This window comes from Lethenteron reissneri, chromosome 51 (genome assembly GCF_015708825.2).
Source record: "Lethenteron reissneri isolate LAM-NWPU_2019-01 chromosome 51, ASM1570882v1, whole genome shotgun sequence".
Lineage (NCBI taxonomy): Eukaryota > Metazoa > Chordata > Hyperoartia > Petromyzontiformes > Petromyzontidae > Lethenteron > Lethenteron reissneri.
Window position 1 is genome coordinate 5,774,451 of NC_083829.1, and position 16,619 is coordinate 5,791,069.

Sequence of the window (16,619 nt, forward strand, 5' to 3'; positions counted from 1 at the left end):
GCGTGGAAACATATTCTTAAAAACGCGTGTTGTTGATTCTAAATGTGGAGGGACCCAGAGAAAAATCGCACGCGACCACGGGGAGACAGAGACATGCAAGCTCGAAATATCACGGTTGGGATCAAACGACCTGCATACCAAGCGGCACCCAATTAAGACCCGTGGTCTGTGACCACCCCACCCCCCACCCCTCCTAGATTCAGAAACTGAATTTTACGTCGTGCGATCGAATCCAGATAAGACACGGATTCGATTCCAGGATTTCAGCATCCTGGTAACATGGAGATGAGTACACCCACAGAGATACGTCAACACACACCACATTCAGATTAGCCAGTCATTCTTTCCATCGTTTTCAATAATCCGAATCTCTGACCACGACTCCACTCACTTTGGCGTCAGGGTTGGCCACTGCCGGCTGCCCCGAAGTGACGGAACGGACTCCTCCGCCCGGCGACTTGGACTCCGGCTGGACCTCAGCATTACCGAATCCGGACTTGCCCTTCCGAATCTCCGGACTGCTTTTATTCCAGTCCGGGGAAGAAGAGGCGCTGTGTTTATTATCATCCCTGTAAAAAAAAAAAAACCCACATTACTTTCACGGTCATCACAATTAGCAGGTAGTCGCTATGTCGTTCCGTGGCCAAGCCGTGGCAAGCTGCGGCGGGTTAGTTCGATGGTATCCGGCTGCGGCGAGTAAATTGCATGGCAGGCAGGCAGGCGGCGGCGACCACACGGCACGCAGGAAAGCGAGCGATGGAATTCCGCGTCGGGGGGCGTGCCAAGCCACGGCAGGCTCCGGGCGGGCACGCCGGGTGGGTGCCGGGTTGCGGGCGGCGACCCCCGCACACCCCACCGCGAGCCGTGGACGCTTGCCGGGCTCACCACGGCTCGACGTGGCCGGGGAGCTGCAGGTAGTCGTGCGGTACGGCGCCGATGCGGTCGCCCGAGCGCGCCTCCCACCAGTCGACGGAGGTGCGACGGAGCAGCTCCAGCTTGTCGCCCACGCGAAACCCGAGCTCCCGCTCGGAGCGAGCGGCGTAGTCGTAGCGAGCCACCGCCACGCACGGGCACGGGTCTAGAGAGAGGGGAGAACGTACGCAGCACGTACTCACGTGGGCGAGAGTGCGGGCACACGGACACATGTACACGTGTGCACACATGCACAGGTGGGCGAGTATTTACACTATGAGACATCTCCTTTACCAGTGGCAAAATATAGTAATAGGTTTTTACTCTTTCAACTGGTACAAAAACTGACACCTTTATACAAGGCATCATGTTTGCAATAACCACAACACAAGCAGTCAAAATGCAAACAAAAAGAAGCAACTCTGATGATGATAATAATATGCACTGTCCTTGAAGTTGATTGGTCGTACGCCTTTTGGCGTCATCTGGTCCAACACCAATGGAGACTAGGCTCTAAGAAAAGCTGTCTCGGGTGTGGACCAATCAACTTCAAGGACAGTGCATATCATCATCATCAGAGTTGTTTCTTTTTGTTTGCATTTTGACTGCTTGTGTTGTGGTTATTGCAAACATGATGCCTTGTATAAAGGCGTCAGTTTTTGTACCAGTTGAAAGGGTAAAAACCTGTTACTACAGGTGGGCGAGTGTTACGTTTGAGTTACAAATGCACACACATGCACAGACCACACATGCATATGCGTGTGTCCACAGTCAGCAAACGTGTGGTAATAATGAAGATGAGTTGAAGGGGTGAAAAGGTGAGGTGGCAAGGGAAGGAGGTGACGGGGGCGATGAGGTGACGACTGACGCTCACCATCGTCTACGGAGATCTCCTCTTGCGACGTCCCGTCGTCGCAACGTAAACCCTCAGCCGACGAGGAGTCACTGTCGCACATCGACACAAAGTCATCGTCATTGCCGTCATCACTGCTGTAGGCAAGTGCATCGCCAACAAGCGCTACCCTCGCCACCACCAAAGACAAACATCCCTGGTATAGCCTCAACAGAATGTCGGGGCAAGTGCTGTTTGCGAGCGCCTATGAAGGCCGGCACGGCACACGAGGGGGTGGGTGGCCAGCACCACGCCCGGTCACGTTTGTCTCTCCAGTGGCGATGTTTACACACCGCACCAGGTACTCATTTTAGGCCGAGTCGACCTAGGGGAGGCCCATGTCCAGTTCAGATAATTATCACTGGTGTTGGCCGTGAGCGGGAATCGAACTCAGGTCGCCAGGTTCGTAGCGCAGCGCGCTAACAGCTACACCGCCGCTCTCCAACTGCTCCAACCACCACCAGCACCACCGCCGCTCCCCAACCACCACCACCACCGCCCATCCACCACCGCCCACCACCACCGCCCACCACCACCGCCCACCACCACCGCCGCCGCCCACCACCACCACCGCCCACCACCACCACCGCCCACCACCACCACCGCCCACCACCACCACCGCCCACCACTGCCGCCCACCACCACCGCCACCCACCACTACCGCCCACCACCACCACCGCCCACCACCACCACCGCCCACCACCACCACCGCCCACCACCGCCGCCCACCACCACCGCCACCCACCACCGCCGCCCACCACCACCGCCGCAACCACCACCGCAACCACCGCCGCCGTTCTCCGCACCACATCTCGTCGTCGTCCTCGTTGTCGGGCGCCAGGACGGGCCGGTAGATGGGGCCCGGGAGCTCTCGCGGTGACGGGAAGAGCGAGTGGGCCTCCACCAGGATGAGCTTCACCAGCTCGATGGAGCCGCCCTGGCACATCACCTGGTCGAACTCGGGTGGCACGGGTGCCAGCGTTGGCCCAAAGCACACCGCCAGATTGTAGCTGTCCATCATGTTCTCATCGCGGAAGCCCGACAGGCTGTAGGGCGAGACACGGGGAGGGAGACACGCGGGGAGAGAAGGGCAAGGGAGGAGACACGGGGAGGGAGACGCGGGGAGGGAGACGCGGGGAGGGAGACGCGGGGAGGGAGACGCGGGGAGGGAGACGCGGGGAGGGAGACGCGGGGAGGGAGACGCGGGGAGGGAGACGCGGGGAGGGAGACGCGGGGAGGGAGACACGGGGAGGGAGGAGACACGGGGAGGGAGGAGACATGGGAGAAGTGGGAGACATCGGGAGGGATGAGAGATATGAGCAGCACGCTGCCAGGTTGTAGTCATTCACATTAGATGTTTTTGTATTGATATAAAAATAGAAACGTATTGTAGTTTTCCTATCAAAGTGTCAAGTGCTCCCCTGCGCCAGTCTGGCTCAACTGTAAACATTTCATAACCGCTTATGTTTAAACATTGCACACAGCTCATTGTAAAAGTGCAACATTCCAACTGATCTATTAATCACCTGTCAGAATCAATTGACGAGTGTTTTTTTTACGTTCTATTAGCCTCCTGTCATGGGAATGTGGAATATCCAGTTCAATCAGGTCAGGCCACCAACAGAGAAGAGGACTTAAAACAACGTTCGCTTGAGGATGGAGACACTGTTCCATCCGACTGGAATAACAAAAAAAAGTCACCCAGAATCAGAATATTTATTCTTACTGGATGAATCCAATTAGCTATAAAGCTCTTTTTCAGGATTCTGCATCTGTTTCCCAACACGCGTGTTTGTCCTCCGAAGTGTTTCATCGTTGAAATTACGTCAACCGTGGAGATGGAGCGATGAAATCCAGGTGCCCTAGATGGATTGTTCCACACTGGGCCCGCACAAGGGATTAACAAAGGCTCGGAAAGGTCTTGATCCAGCGGTGAATAGAACATGGATGATGATGATGATGATGACGATCACGATAACGTTGAGGAGGCGGAGACAGTGGAGGACGATAATGACCATGATGATATTGATTTAAAGCTTTCGTGACTGCAGGGATTCAAATTCTTGGTTCTTTCGGTAAAGTCACATAGAAGGGAAATAATAAAAATATTAAATGATAAAATTCTCACGACGTTTCGACTGCAACACAAGCAATCATCATCAGGTGTGAAATCCACAGCAAGAAAAAAAATTCACATTTTTATTTTCACATTTTCTTGCTGTGGATTTCACACCTGATGATGATGATTGCTTGTGTTGCAGTCGAAACGTCGTGAGCATTTTATTCTTTTATATGTCTATTATTTCCCTTCTACGTGACTTTACCGACAGAACCAAGAATATAGACCATGATGATATTCAGGAGGTAGCTATAACTGGCATCTTTTGATAACGTGAAGAGGTAACGGAAGACAACAATGATGGCGATGATGATGAGGATGATGATGAGGATGATGATGCTGATGAGGTGATGACTGTGGCCGTAACTCACTGGTTGAGGAAAGTGAAGAGGTAGCGGAGGACGACGATGACGGGACCAGGGAGCTTGCGGATGAGGTCCCGGAGGTGAGCGATCCTCTTATGATACTCAGAGATTTCTGGGTAACGAACGCAATCACTGTTAGCGAGCGCCTATTACCATCGGCATGCTACACAGGTATGTAGGTGTGTGTGTTAGTGTGTCTGTGTTATTGTGGCACAGTAGGGGGTACAGGTGGTGCATCGGCCAGTCATCTCAGTCATTGGACCCATGGCATCTGGGTGTGTCCCGTGACCTGCCAGCGGGCGTTCGACACTTGACGTGGCCTTAACGTGCACATGGCCTGGCACAAGCGCCGTGGTGACGTCACCGCCACTTAGTGGCGAATGGCGGTTGTTGTTATTGTGTTGGCATAGTCGGGGTCACATGTGGTGCGTGGGCCAGTAATCTCAGTCAGTGAACCCATTTCACCTGGGTCTGTCCCATGACCTCCTGCCAGCGGGGATTCTACATTTCACGAGGCCTTAACGTGCACATAGCCTGGCACAAGCGTCGTGGTGGCATCACCGCCACTTATTGGGAAATGTTGTTATTGTGTTGGCATAGTCGGTTGTTGTAGCGTAGCGCTTCACGCGGCGATCCGAGTTCGGTTCCCGCTGACGGCCACCACCAGTGGCGATTGTTTCAACCGGTCCTGTGCCTCCTCTAGGTCGACTCAGACTCAAATGAGTAGCAAGGTGCGGTGTGTAAACATCGCCATGAGGGAGACAAAGGTGGCCGGGTGTGGTGCTGGCCACCCACCGCCTCGTGTGCCGTGTCGGCCTTCGTAGGTGCTCGTTAAAACAGCACTTGCCCCAACAGTCTGTTGAGGCTACATGAGGAATATCTGTCTCTGTTAAGACAACGACCCTCATGTAGCCTACACATGCTGTTGGGGCAAGGTTCAAACGTCACTCGCCACTGACTCGCACAGATTGTGGCCGAAAATCAAACCCAGGTCACCGCATTCGTCGAGCAGCGCATTCACAACCGCTATGCCACCACTCCACACAGAACCACTTCGGAACCTCCCCTAGGTCGGCTCAGCCTGAAACGAGTACCGGTGCGGTGTGTGGGATGACACAGGCGGCCGGGCGTAGTGCTGGCGCCGTGCCGACCTTCACGTGTGCTTGATAACGGCACTTGCCACGATGGTTAAACGCTATACGGGGGATATTTTAATCTTAATTTTGGAGCTTTCGTGACTGCAGGAATTACTCTTTGCTTTTTTCGGTAAAGTCACGTATAAAGATAAAATAATAAAATAAATAATAGCATACGACGTTTCGATTGCAACACAAGCAATCATCATCAGGTATAAATGAAATAGCGACATAGAATCTAACCAGAAAACTATAGACAGACATATAAGCAGACAGATATCACCAAGATACACAGAGAGAGCAACACAGGTACAGAGAGGGGTGATCGTCTCTGTGGGGTGGCCTTAAATAGACAGAGGGGGGCGAAGGCAGAGAGAGGGAGGGGGTAGGGAAAAAATGTACATGTCAATGAGTACGAAGGGACGCGTAGTAAAGTACGCAGGCTTAGAGGGAGACAGAACACACTAAATTAAATAACCTAGCAAAGTATCGAAATGTTATGTAGAACGACACATTTGTCTCCGTGTGTGCGCGTGTCTTACTGATGCAATCCAGGAAGTCTTGGTACATGTGCGAGGGGAAGAGAGGCTTCTCCAAGCCCCGGAAGTAGGCCTTGAGCACGCCAGCCACGCTGTCTATCGTCCGCCCGTCATCGTCGTCATCCAACGGGTCCTCACCTGGTGAGCGGAATCAGCCACGAAACCACCATCAGCATCTTCTTGGTTCTTTCGGTAAAGTGACGTAGAATGGAAATAATAAAATAATAAAAATAAAACGTAATAAAATAATTCTGTCGACAGACTTGTTTCTCCACCTGAGGACGGCTGCTTGCGTTGTGGCCGAAGCGCCGTGAGAATTATTTTATTGTGTTTTATTATTTTATTATTTCCATTCTACGCGACTTCACCGAAAGAGCCAAGAAGATGAATCCCTGCAGTCACGAAAGAAGCTTTAAATCACCATAAGCATGTGTGACATACGACGTCAAGCCCCCCCCCCCCCCCCTGATAACCGGGATCAACCACGATGACCAGAATAAACCACGAAACCACCAGCAACATGTGATAACCGGAATCAACCCAAATAACCGACATCGAACGTGAAACCCACCATCAACACGTGATATGTAACGTCAACCCCGATAACCGACATAAAATTATGAAGCCACCATCATCAGCATGCGTGGAACGCCATCAGCCCCGATTCCGGCCATCCACGGCAATGACCGACATTTCCTCAATCCTATCAACCACCAGCCCCGGATAACCGCCACCAACCCCAAATTAACCGAAATCAACCCCCAATGATCGCCATCCCACAATCCCTCCTCCCACCATCCACGACGTCGATCGACCCCGATATCCGGATGGTGGCGCTGCATGTCGCACCTCTCTCGAACGCCGATTTGATTTCGGTCATCTGCGTCAGCGATCCCGATATGCGGAAAATTCCCTCGTGGTGGAGCCCTGAGGTGTCAGAATAGTGAGCGTTAGAACGAGCGTGCGAGCTCTCGCACAACCATCACGTCACCGCTACACCACTCACACCGCGACTACACCACTCACACCGCCGTTACACCATCGTGATAACACTCACCCCACCGCTACACCACTCACACCACCGTTACACCATCGTGATAACACTCACTCCACCGCTACACCACTCACACCACCGTTACACCATCGTGATAACACTCACACCGCAACTACACCACTCACACCACCGTTACACCATTGTGATGACACTCACTCCACCGCTACACCACTCACACCGCGACTACACCACTCACACTGCCGTTACACCATCGTGATAACACTCACCCCACCGCTACACCACTCACACCACCGTTACAGCAATCACACCACCGTTACACCATCGTGATGACACTCACTCCACCGTTACAGCACTCGCACCACCATTACACCATCTTAATACCACTCACTCCACCTTAACACCACTCACACCACCTTATCACCACTCACACCGCGACTACACCACTCACACCACCGTTACACCATCTTAATACCACTCACTCCACCTTAACACCACTCACACCACCGTTACACCATCTTAACCCCGTCAACCCGTGAGGTATACGGCGTGGTGTCGTACCGTGCAGATTGATGTAGCGTACACAGCTCTCGACCACCATGGGCACAGGCTTGTTAGACTCCTGGTGAAAACAAGAAGACACCAATGCATATCAACACCTACTCAGTTTAACACGAAGGCTTTCGCGACCAATATTATTCATAATAAAGGTTTTTTGGTCAGAGCGCGTTATTTATAAATGTGTCGTAACCCTCCACCACCCGACACGGCCAATCAGTAAAAAAGTGTCACGTTGACAAAAGACAAATAGTTCACTGCTTTAGCCCACCGGTGTGTTGAAGAGTGAATCCACAACATTTGCAGTTTTTGAGTAGGACGTTTCGCTGGTAATTACATCCAGCATCATCGGGCAATTCGCCAGAATGGTGAAGCCCTCCACCTGCTCCCGATCTTAAATCGAGCAGCAGGGTGACGTCATCATTTAACCCAATCAGGTGCAGAGATCAGAGGCGGAGGGGGGGGGGGTATTGTAATTATATGATAGATTAGTAATCAGTGCATTGTTATGATTACAATGAGTTGTAGATTAGTAATTAGTTGTAGATTAGTAATTAGTTGTAATGTGTGTTATTGTAATTATATGCTACGTTAGTAATCAGTTTATTAGTATGTGTTTCCCCTATAAGGAATTGTAATATGTATTATTTAATAATACGCTTCCAGGCCACACTAAGCCTGCAGCTGTCAGAGCGATTAAAGTTATTTCTCACCTACTGCTGCACAAAAGAACACGTGGCAATTCGCAATGATTCACTCTCGTTACACTTGATAATTGTTTTTTTACCCTTCTATCTGGCAACAAAACTGACACCTTTTTTTACAAGGAGTCATGATTGCATAGACCACAATACCTGCAGCCATAATGCAAACAAAAAACACAACTCTGATAATGGATGCACTGTCCTTGAAGTTGATTGGTCCACACCCGAGACAGCTTTCCATAGAGCCTAGTCTCACATGGGTTGGACCAGATGACGCCAAATCCAATTATCATATTTTTTACTGGCAAAAGAGGTTCCAATGGTCTCGTTACACTTGTTTACCCGTGACAGCCTCACTTTTCAGGAGGCTCCTGTCTGTGCCAATATTCCCCCCCCCCCATCCCAAGCTCTGCGGACCTCTACATATGAAGGTTTTATCGGCCAATTAACGAGGATTCACTTGCCCCAACAGTCCTGGGACCATAAATCTCGATTGGAAACGAATTTCAGGACGACTTTTTGCGTTCAGTTTGTCGTCCTTCCCCCGCACCTCCGATCAGCACGTTTGGCTACGTACGGTGCGAAAGAAGTTCAACGTAGACACACACACCTTCTTGGTTCTTTCGGTAAAGTCACGTAGAAGGGAAATAATAAAATAATAAAAATAAAACAATAAAATACAATTCTCACGACGTTTCGGCCACAACGCAAGCAGCCGTCCTCAGGTGAAAACCAGGTCTGTCGAGGCGACAACATTCAGACGCTGTCTCCCCGACAGACCTGGTTTTCACCTGAGGACGGCTGCTTGCGTTGCTTGCGTTGTGGCCGAAACGTCGTGAGAATTATTTTATTACATTTTATTTTCATTATTTTATTATTTCCCTTATACGTGACTTTACCGAAAGAACCAAGAAGATGAATCCCTGCAGTCACGAAAGCTTTCAATCGGTACATCCACACGTCAACGCGGCAGATCCGTGTTCGAGGCGAGCAGGTCCCCCCCTCACCTTGATGTACGTCTCGAGGTCTCCGTTAAACAGCTTCACGGCCACCCGCGAAGCTGGCCGGTGCCTCCGGATCTTCTGCGGCTTTGGCGGGATGGACGGAGGCCTGAACCGGCGATGGCAAGCGAGGGCAACGTCACACACGTGCGCACAGATTGCTGCAACTTTCCCAGCGTGCCTGTGGCCGCGAGGTGCCGGTTCGTGCCACCGCGCACAGAATCAGAATATCTTCTTGGTTCTTTCGGTAAAGTCACGAAGAAGGGAAGTAATAAAATAATAAAATAATGAAACATTATAAAATAATTCTCACGACGTTTCGGCCACAACGCAAGCAGGACGGCTGCTTGCGTTGTGGCCGAAACGTCGTGAGAATTATTTTATTATGTTTTATTTTTTTATTATTTTATTACTTCCCTTCTACGTGACTTTACCGAAAGAACAAGAAGATGAATCCCTGCAGTCACGAAAGCTATAAATCGAATTAGAATCAGAATAGTTCTTTATTCTTAAGGAATCCGATGAGCTATGAAGCTCTCACACGTGTTCAGTAGGGGCACAGGGTCAGAACGGTTACAACAACAAGCAAAACACGATAGGAGTGCAAAGTACAGGAAGGATAAACCAATCACGAAAAAAAACTGAGCTATAGTTCTAATTTTACGAGGTAAAACCAACTGAGCTATTAGCTTGTTTTTCAGAAGCGACCCGGCCACATACGATAGCTCAATTAAGTGGATTCTCATTTGGAAATTGCCAGCAGCCAAAAACTCTGAACGCATGTCGATTGTAAATGTGAAGGGAAAAATCCGCGTGGCTACGGGGAGAGAGGACACTCAAACCAGGCGAGGTAGTTAACATTTCACGGCACTTGACCCAAGGCCACACGGGTGGGGGGGGGCGATCCTTTGTGAGCGATTTGATGCGATGTGCAGAACATTTGAGAAAGCGAGCGACTGAAAAGCACAGTTGGACAGCACAAACCTTGATCCGGAGTTTTCATTTTCCTTACCTGCGGGTAAAATAAATCGCACACAAAAAACACGCACAAACGTTAGCCCGTCCCGCAGCGGATCGGCCAGCGGGCACCAGCGGCGCAGCAATTCACCAAGCTCGGCGATTCAGGGCGGGCGATTCAATGTAACAGCAGCAGGCCGACACAGCAGCAAGCTGGTGCAGCAGCAGGCTGGTGATGATGATGAGAGAGAGACACGCAAACTCCAAATATACAGCAGCAGAAGGCGTCAGAGTCGAGATCGAACCCACGACCTCCTGTACACCAGGCGAGGTAGTTAACATCTCCTAGCCACCGTGATAATGAGAGAGACACGCAAACTCCAAATATACAGCAGCAGCAGGCGTCGAGGCCGGGATCTAACCCACGACCTCCTGTATACCAGGCGAGGTAGTTAACGTCTCCCAGCCACCGTGATGATGATGATAGAGAGAGACACGCAAACTCCAAATATACAGCAGCAGCAGGCGTTAGGGTCGGGATCGAACCCACGACCTCCTGTATACCAGGAGAGGCAGTTAACATCTCATAGCCATCGTGATGATGATGAGAGAGAGACACGCAAACTCCAAATATACAGCAGCAGCAGGCGTCAAGGCCGGGATCGAACCCACGACCTCCTGTACACCAGGCGAGGTCGTTGACATCTCCTAGCCACCGTGGCGTCCCAAAAACGGTGTCCTGCTAACCATTGCACCTCATTCACGTGCTACGAAGAAGTGCCATTTGGCCAAAACGTCACCGATTATATATTTTTCCTTTTAAGGCCGCGCACATAGTGTCATGGACAAATGTGTTGAGTTTTTTTTTATGTTAATTACAACTTAATATCCATCGTGAGCCCCCCTGCCCCCAAGTCAACAACTCAACAAGAGCCCCCACACAAATAATTGCCTCATTGCTTTACCCCCCACCCCGTTCCACTTCCCTCTGCCACATTTGCATTCGTGTCATAAACGCTTCTGTTTTTCGATTTTAGATGCATTTTTTTTTTCGCACAGAGGCCGAAGTCAGCGGCTTAATAGCTTGGACGTCACGAGCGCCGGCCAAAGCTGCAGGAAACACCGAAGCTCGTAGAACGGCGGCGATAAAATAAATGTTTAAACGATCGAGATTTTATGGCAAAGGACACAGAAAAATCTCACCCAAACCCAACCCATTCTCTGCCGATTTTGTGCAGCGATAGCTAAACAAAAACACGAGGAAGTGAAAAGGGGAGAAATAATTTAATTAATCTTGCACGAAAAAGCGGAAGGAAGCGAGAGACGCGTTTTGAAAGAGGAAAGGTTACGGTGGGAAAAAGTGAAGCCGCGGCAATGAATGTGGCGGACTGCCCGCAGGGTGACGAGTCTACGCAAGACAGTTATACGATGCAATGCGGAGTTGTACAGCGTACAAACGTGCAGAAACAGCGTAAACAGAACGTGCAGGCTTTCGCGACTGACATACCATTCGTGATAAGAATGTTGGGTCAGAACGCGCGAGTAAAAATGTGTGTCGTATACCCTCATAATCCGGCACAGCCAATTAATAAAGTCGTCATGTGATGAACAAACGTGCAAACGTATGACCTGCTTCAGACCGCCGGTGATGTGGGAGGGCAATTCCGCACCGCTGAACAATTGGGAACGACGCTTCGCTGGTAGCACGCATTTATTTTAAATCGGGGGAAAAAGAAAGAGGCATGAAGGATCTAACATTTTTAGATCATCCCGGCAGGGTGGTGGTGCAGTGGCAACTCGTGTCCGTGTTCCACTTCCGACCCGGGGTTTGTATGGGCCACCACTTTTTCCGCATGGGTTTTCTCTGGGTTCCGCGGTTTCGTCCCACAGCTAAAAAAAAAACCCCATGCCATGTGGCTGGTATTGGCCAGACGAAAAATCACAATGCTGAAAGCATTAATGGGCAAAGTCAGTTTAGCACGTAGGAGGCTTTCGCGACCAGAATTATCCATAACAGGTTTTTTTGGTTAGATCGCGTAAATATAAATGTGTCGTTAAACCCGCCACCACACGACAGAGCCAATACCTGCTTTAATCACCCAGGAATGTTTGTCCTTAACGCTCGTGACGTCACGCGTGGTGGTGACAGGTTTCACAACACATTTATATTTACGTCATCTAAGCCAAACAAACCTCTATTATGGATTAATCAGCAAATTGATCAATTGAGATTACACAGCAGCAGCAGCAGCAGCAACATTGGCCCCCTTTACTGAAAAAACACTTGGCAGGACCCTCCTGAACAAAGATCTCGAGACCCAGCGAGGCTTTGCTGGGTAAAGAAGCATTGTAGTGGTAGTAATAATAGTAATGTCATCTATTAGAGGTTTTTTTTGGGGTTAAATCGTGTAAATATAAATGTGTCGTTAAACCCGCCACCACCACCTGGCACAGCCAATTAGTAAGGTTTATCACGTGATCAAAAAGTGCCAATTCTTTACTATTCTTGGTTCTTTCGGTAAAGTCACGTAGAAGGGAAATAAGAAAAACTACAAATAAAACATAATAAAATTCTCACGACGTTTCGGCCACAAAGCAAGCAGCCGTCCTCAGGTGAAGAAACAGAGCTGTCTCTCTGTGGCCGAAACGTCGTTAGAATTTTATTTTATTGTTTTATTTGTATTATTTAATGATTTCCCTTCTACTGTGACTTTACCGAAAGAACCAAGAATATGAATCCCTGCAGTCACGAAAGCTTTAACTCTAAATTCTTTACTAGTTCAGCACACCGGTGTGTTGGAGAGTAAACCCACGACATTTACAATTCGAGCGCCGTGACGTTTCGCCGCTAATTACAACGGGCATCATCAGGCCACAGCCAGAGTTGTGGACAAATCCTCCTCCTGTTTCGGTCTTCAAGAGGGATAAGCATGATGTCATCACTTGTTGTGAGCCAATCAGAGGAGGGGGGGGGAGGGGTTAATTTATTCATATGAATGACAATGGAAATATCTATTATTGGTTTGATTATTCACAGTTAATATATCCCCAAGGCAAGCTTGTGGTGTGAGGAGGAAGGGGTAAATGTGGGCGGTGGGTGCCGAGCCAAAGCGTACCCTTGCCAAGCGCGCGACTCATCAGCCCGTGCTTTGCCTCCAGCTTCGTAATGATGCCGTTCATTTCCATAAAACTCTGCAGCTTCTGCGGGGTACAAACATCATGGTCGTAAAGTACAACGGTGCCGATGGTGATAGTGGCGATGAGGGTGGTGATGAATGTGGAAGCGATGAGTGTGGTAATGATAGTGGTGATTATGATGATGATAATTGGTTCTTTACCCTTCTATCTGGCAACAAAACTGACACCTTTTTGCAAGGAGTCATGTTTGCATAGACCGCAATACCTGCAGTCATAAATACAAACAAAAGACATAACTCTGATAATGTGCACTGTCCTTGAAGTTGATTGGTCCACACCCGAGACAGCTTTCCTTCGAGCCTAGTCTCATATGGGTTGGACCAGATGACGCCAAAAGGCGTCATCTGGTCCAACCCATATGCTGTCTCGGGTGTGGACCAATCAACTTCAAGGACAGTGCACATTATCAGAGTTATGTCTTTTGTTTGTATTTATGACTGCAGGTATTGCGGTCTATGCAAACATGACTCCTTGCAAAAAGGTGTCAGTTTTGTTGCCAGATAGAAGGGTAAAGAACCAATTATCATATTTTTACTGGCAAATGAGGTCCCCATAGTGATTATGATGATGTCGGCAACATTGAATGTCGTGGCGATAATGATAACACTGGTCAACACACTTTTTCTGGCATAAGGTATTCCAACGGGTTTAAGGTAATTTTGGGGTGCTGATTCCAAATCTGGCATCAGTTTTTGTCTATCACATCAGGTTTTTGAGATATCAAATATTACATTTTCAATAAAAACTGCAGAAGAAAAATATTAAATGTGGATATCTACATAAAATGATATTATAAACACACTATCCTAAAAATACAGCACCATATTTTAACACTAAAGCAGTCACTGACTCGCAACAACTTGCAATCATAAGTGACAGAGTTAATTTCGGGTAAAATCAATGAAGATGGGGTATACCGATAGCATAAAAATGAGATGTGATAGATAAAATCTGAGATCAGATTTGGAATCGGCACCCTGAAATTAGTCTAGAACAGCTGCAAAAGTCCAGACCAGTGTAATGGTCGTGGCAATGAAGGTGGAAATGGTGATGGCGGTGGCAATTTTGAGCAAGAAATATCTCTTTTACAAGCAAAACTCCATTCCGTGTCTCCACAAATGTAGTCCATCGGTCTATCGACCTCCCTTGCCTCACCACATCAACAGGCAGGCTTGTCAAATTCTACATTTGAAGCTTTCGTGACTGCAAGGATTCATACTCTTAGGTTTTTTCGGTAAAGTCACGTAGGTAAAAAATAAAAAATAAAATTAAAATGAATAAAAGTAAAATAAAATCACGACGTTTCAGAGGCAACACAAGCTTCCGTCTTCAGGTGGAACCGTCACAGCACGCTTGCTGTATCAAGCAATGATGATGGAAGGCTTGCCAAACAAATACGGCTGCTGCTGCTGCTGCCGGGTGACCAGATGTTCATGGCGAGTGTGCATCTCAATTCCAGGGGGGTGGTGGGGGGGGTGTCATTTCGTCGCCCTTCAGACTGCACTCACGTCGACGTAGAAGTTCTCCATATCGATCTGCTGCTTGCGCCGAGCGATGAGCGGCAGAGGAGAGGGCGACGCCGGAGCCTGCGGGGTCCTCCCCCCGCCCTCGCCCACGTCTCCACCATCGAGGTCCGAGAACCTGGGCGCCTGGTCGCCCACCCGGAACAGCCGCGCCATGTCGTAGTCCTCCTCGTTGATGAGGAATTCCTTCAGAGACTTCAGAGTGGCGTCCATCGTCTTCTTCACCTGCGCGCAGACGGGATATCGCGACGGCCGGTGATCGTGGCGATGGTGGTGATAGGTGGTGGTGATAGTGTAATGTGAGGATATATCCGGCTCACTGACGTATCACAACTCGTCATGGTGATTGGCTCTGCCGGTCCTGGTTTACAGCCAATGAGGGGAAGCCTGGGGGCGTGGCCCTGACGTGATGGAAGGGTGACAGCTGTAAGGATTGGTTCTGCTGGCTTTGGCCACAGCCAATGGGGAGATGAGTCAGGGGCGTGGTCCCGGGAGCTGACGAGGGAGCCTGGAAGATTCGATGCAGGCTAACGAGGATTGGTGGAAACGTACCACGTGACCCGGGTATTAAATAAGGGTGGAGACGAACGACACGTGGTCAGAACGGGAACGAACAGAGGAAGGGGGCCACGCGGGAGCGGGGCTCCGAGTTGCCACGTGGCAGTGCGTCTCTATCTATCTGTCCCTCTCACGCTGCCTATCAGCAGCGTGAAGTAACTGTAACATAAGTTGAATAAAGTCGTCTCAACGAGCTTTATTACAATAGTATTAGTGGTGGTGATGATGGTAGTGGTGATAGCGATGGTGGTGGCGATGATGACGGCGGTGGTGGTAATGATGCCAGTGGTGGTGATAATGATGATGGAAGTGGTGGTGATGGTGTTAGTGGTGATGATGATGATGATCGTGGTGTTGGTGACACTATGAAGACAATGACAACGATGAACACAACCGCTCATTCCCACCTCTTCACACTCGAGTTTATTTTTCCCGAGTTTTGCCCTGACACTGTTGAATCGTGAGTCGAGGTCTTGATGCAGGCGATCCTGAGCGGTGATTTGAGAAACCTGTAACAGACACAGCCATGCAGACAAGGCACACAAAACAAAGACACACGCAGATCAAACCTCCAAAGACGCAACAAAAACAACAGCCGCCATTCGCCACTAAATGGCGGTAACGTCACCAAAGGGGCTGTATGCCACAATTACATTGTATACGTCACAATTACATTGCATACGTCACAATTACATTGCATACGTCACAATTACATTGCATACGTCACAATTACATTGTATACGTCACAATTACATTGTATACGTCACAATTACATTGTATACGTCACAATTACATTGCATACGTCACAATTACATTGCATACGTCACAATTACATTGCATACGTCACAATTACATTGTATACGTCACAATTACATTGTATACGTCACAATTACATTGCATACGTCACAATTACATTGCATACGTCACAATTACATTGCATACGTCACAATTACATTGCATACGTCACAATTACATTGTATACGTCACAATTACATTGTATACGTCACAATTACATTGTATACGTCACAATTACATTGTATACGTCACAATTACATTGGATACGTCACAATTACATTGCATACGTCACAATTACATTGCATACGTCACAATTACATTGCATACGTCACAATTACATTGCATACGTC

The 16,619-nt window shown here is 49.1% G+C and overlaps 1 protein-coding gene across 1 annotated transcript in view; it reads right to left on the bottom strand.

Annotated features, from left to right (window-relative positions):
- LOC133355422 (SLIT-ROBO Rho GTPase-activating protein 1-like) overlaps positions 1 to 16,619 on the bottom strand; it is a 59,387-nt gene that overhangs the window by 4,026 nt on the left and 38,742 nt on the right. Inside the window, 13 exon segments of the mRNA XM_061572717.1 lie at positions 392 to 569; positions 886 to 1,078; positions 1,787 to 1,857; positions 2,611 to 2,850; positions 4,295 to 4,400; positions 5,967 to 6,101; positions 6,813 to 6,890; positions 7,537 to 7,597; positions 9,245 to 9,347; positions 10,223 to 10,250; positions 13,312 to 13,396; positions 14,902 to 15,141; positions 15,882 to 15,983. Coding sequence (XP_061428701.1) covers positions 392 to 569; positions 886 to 1,078; positions 1,787 to 1,857; positions 2,611 to 2,850; positions 4,295 to 4,400; positions 5,967 to 6,101; positions 6,813 to 6,890; positions 7,537 to 7,597; positions 9,245 to 9,347; positions 10,223 to 10,250; positions 13,312 to 13,396; positions 14,902 to 15,141; positions 15,882 to 15,983 — 1,620 coding nt within the window.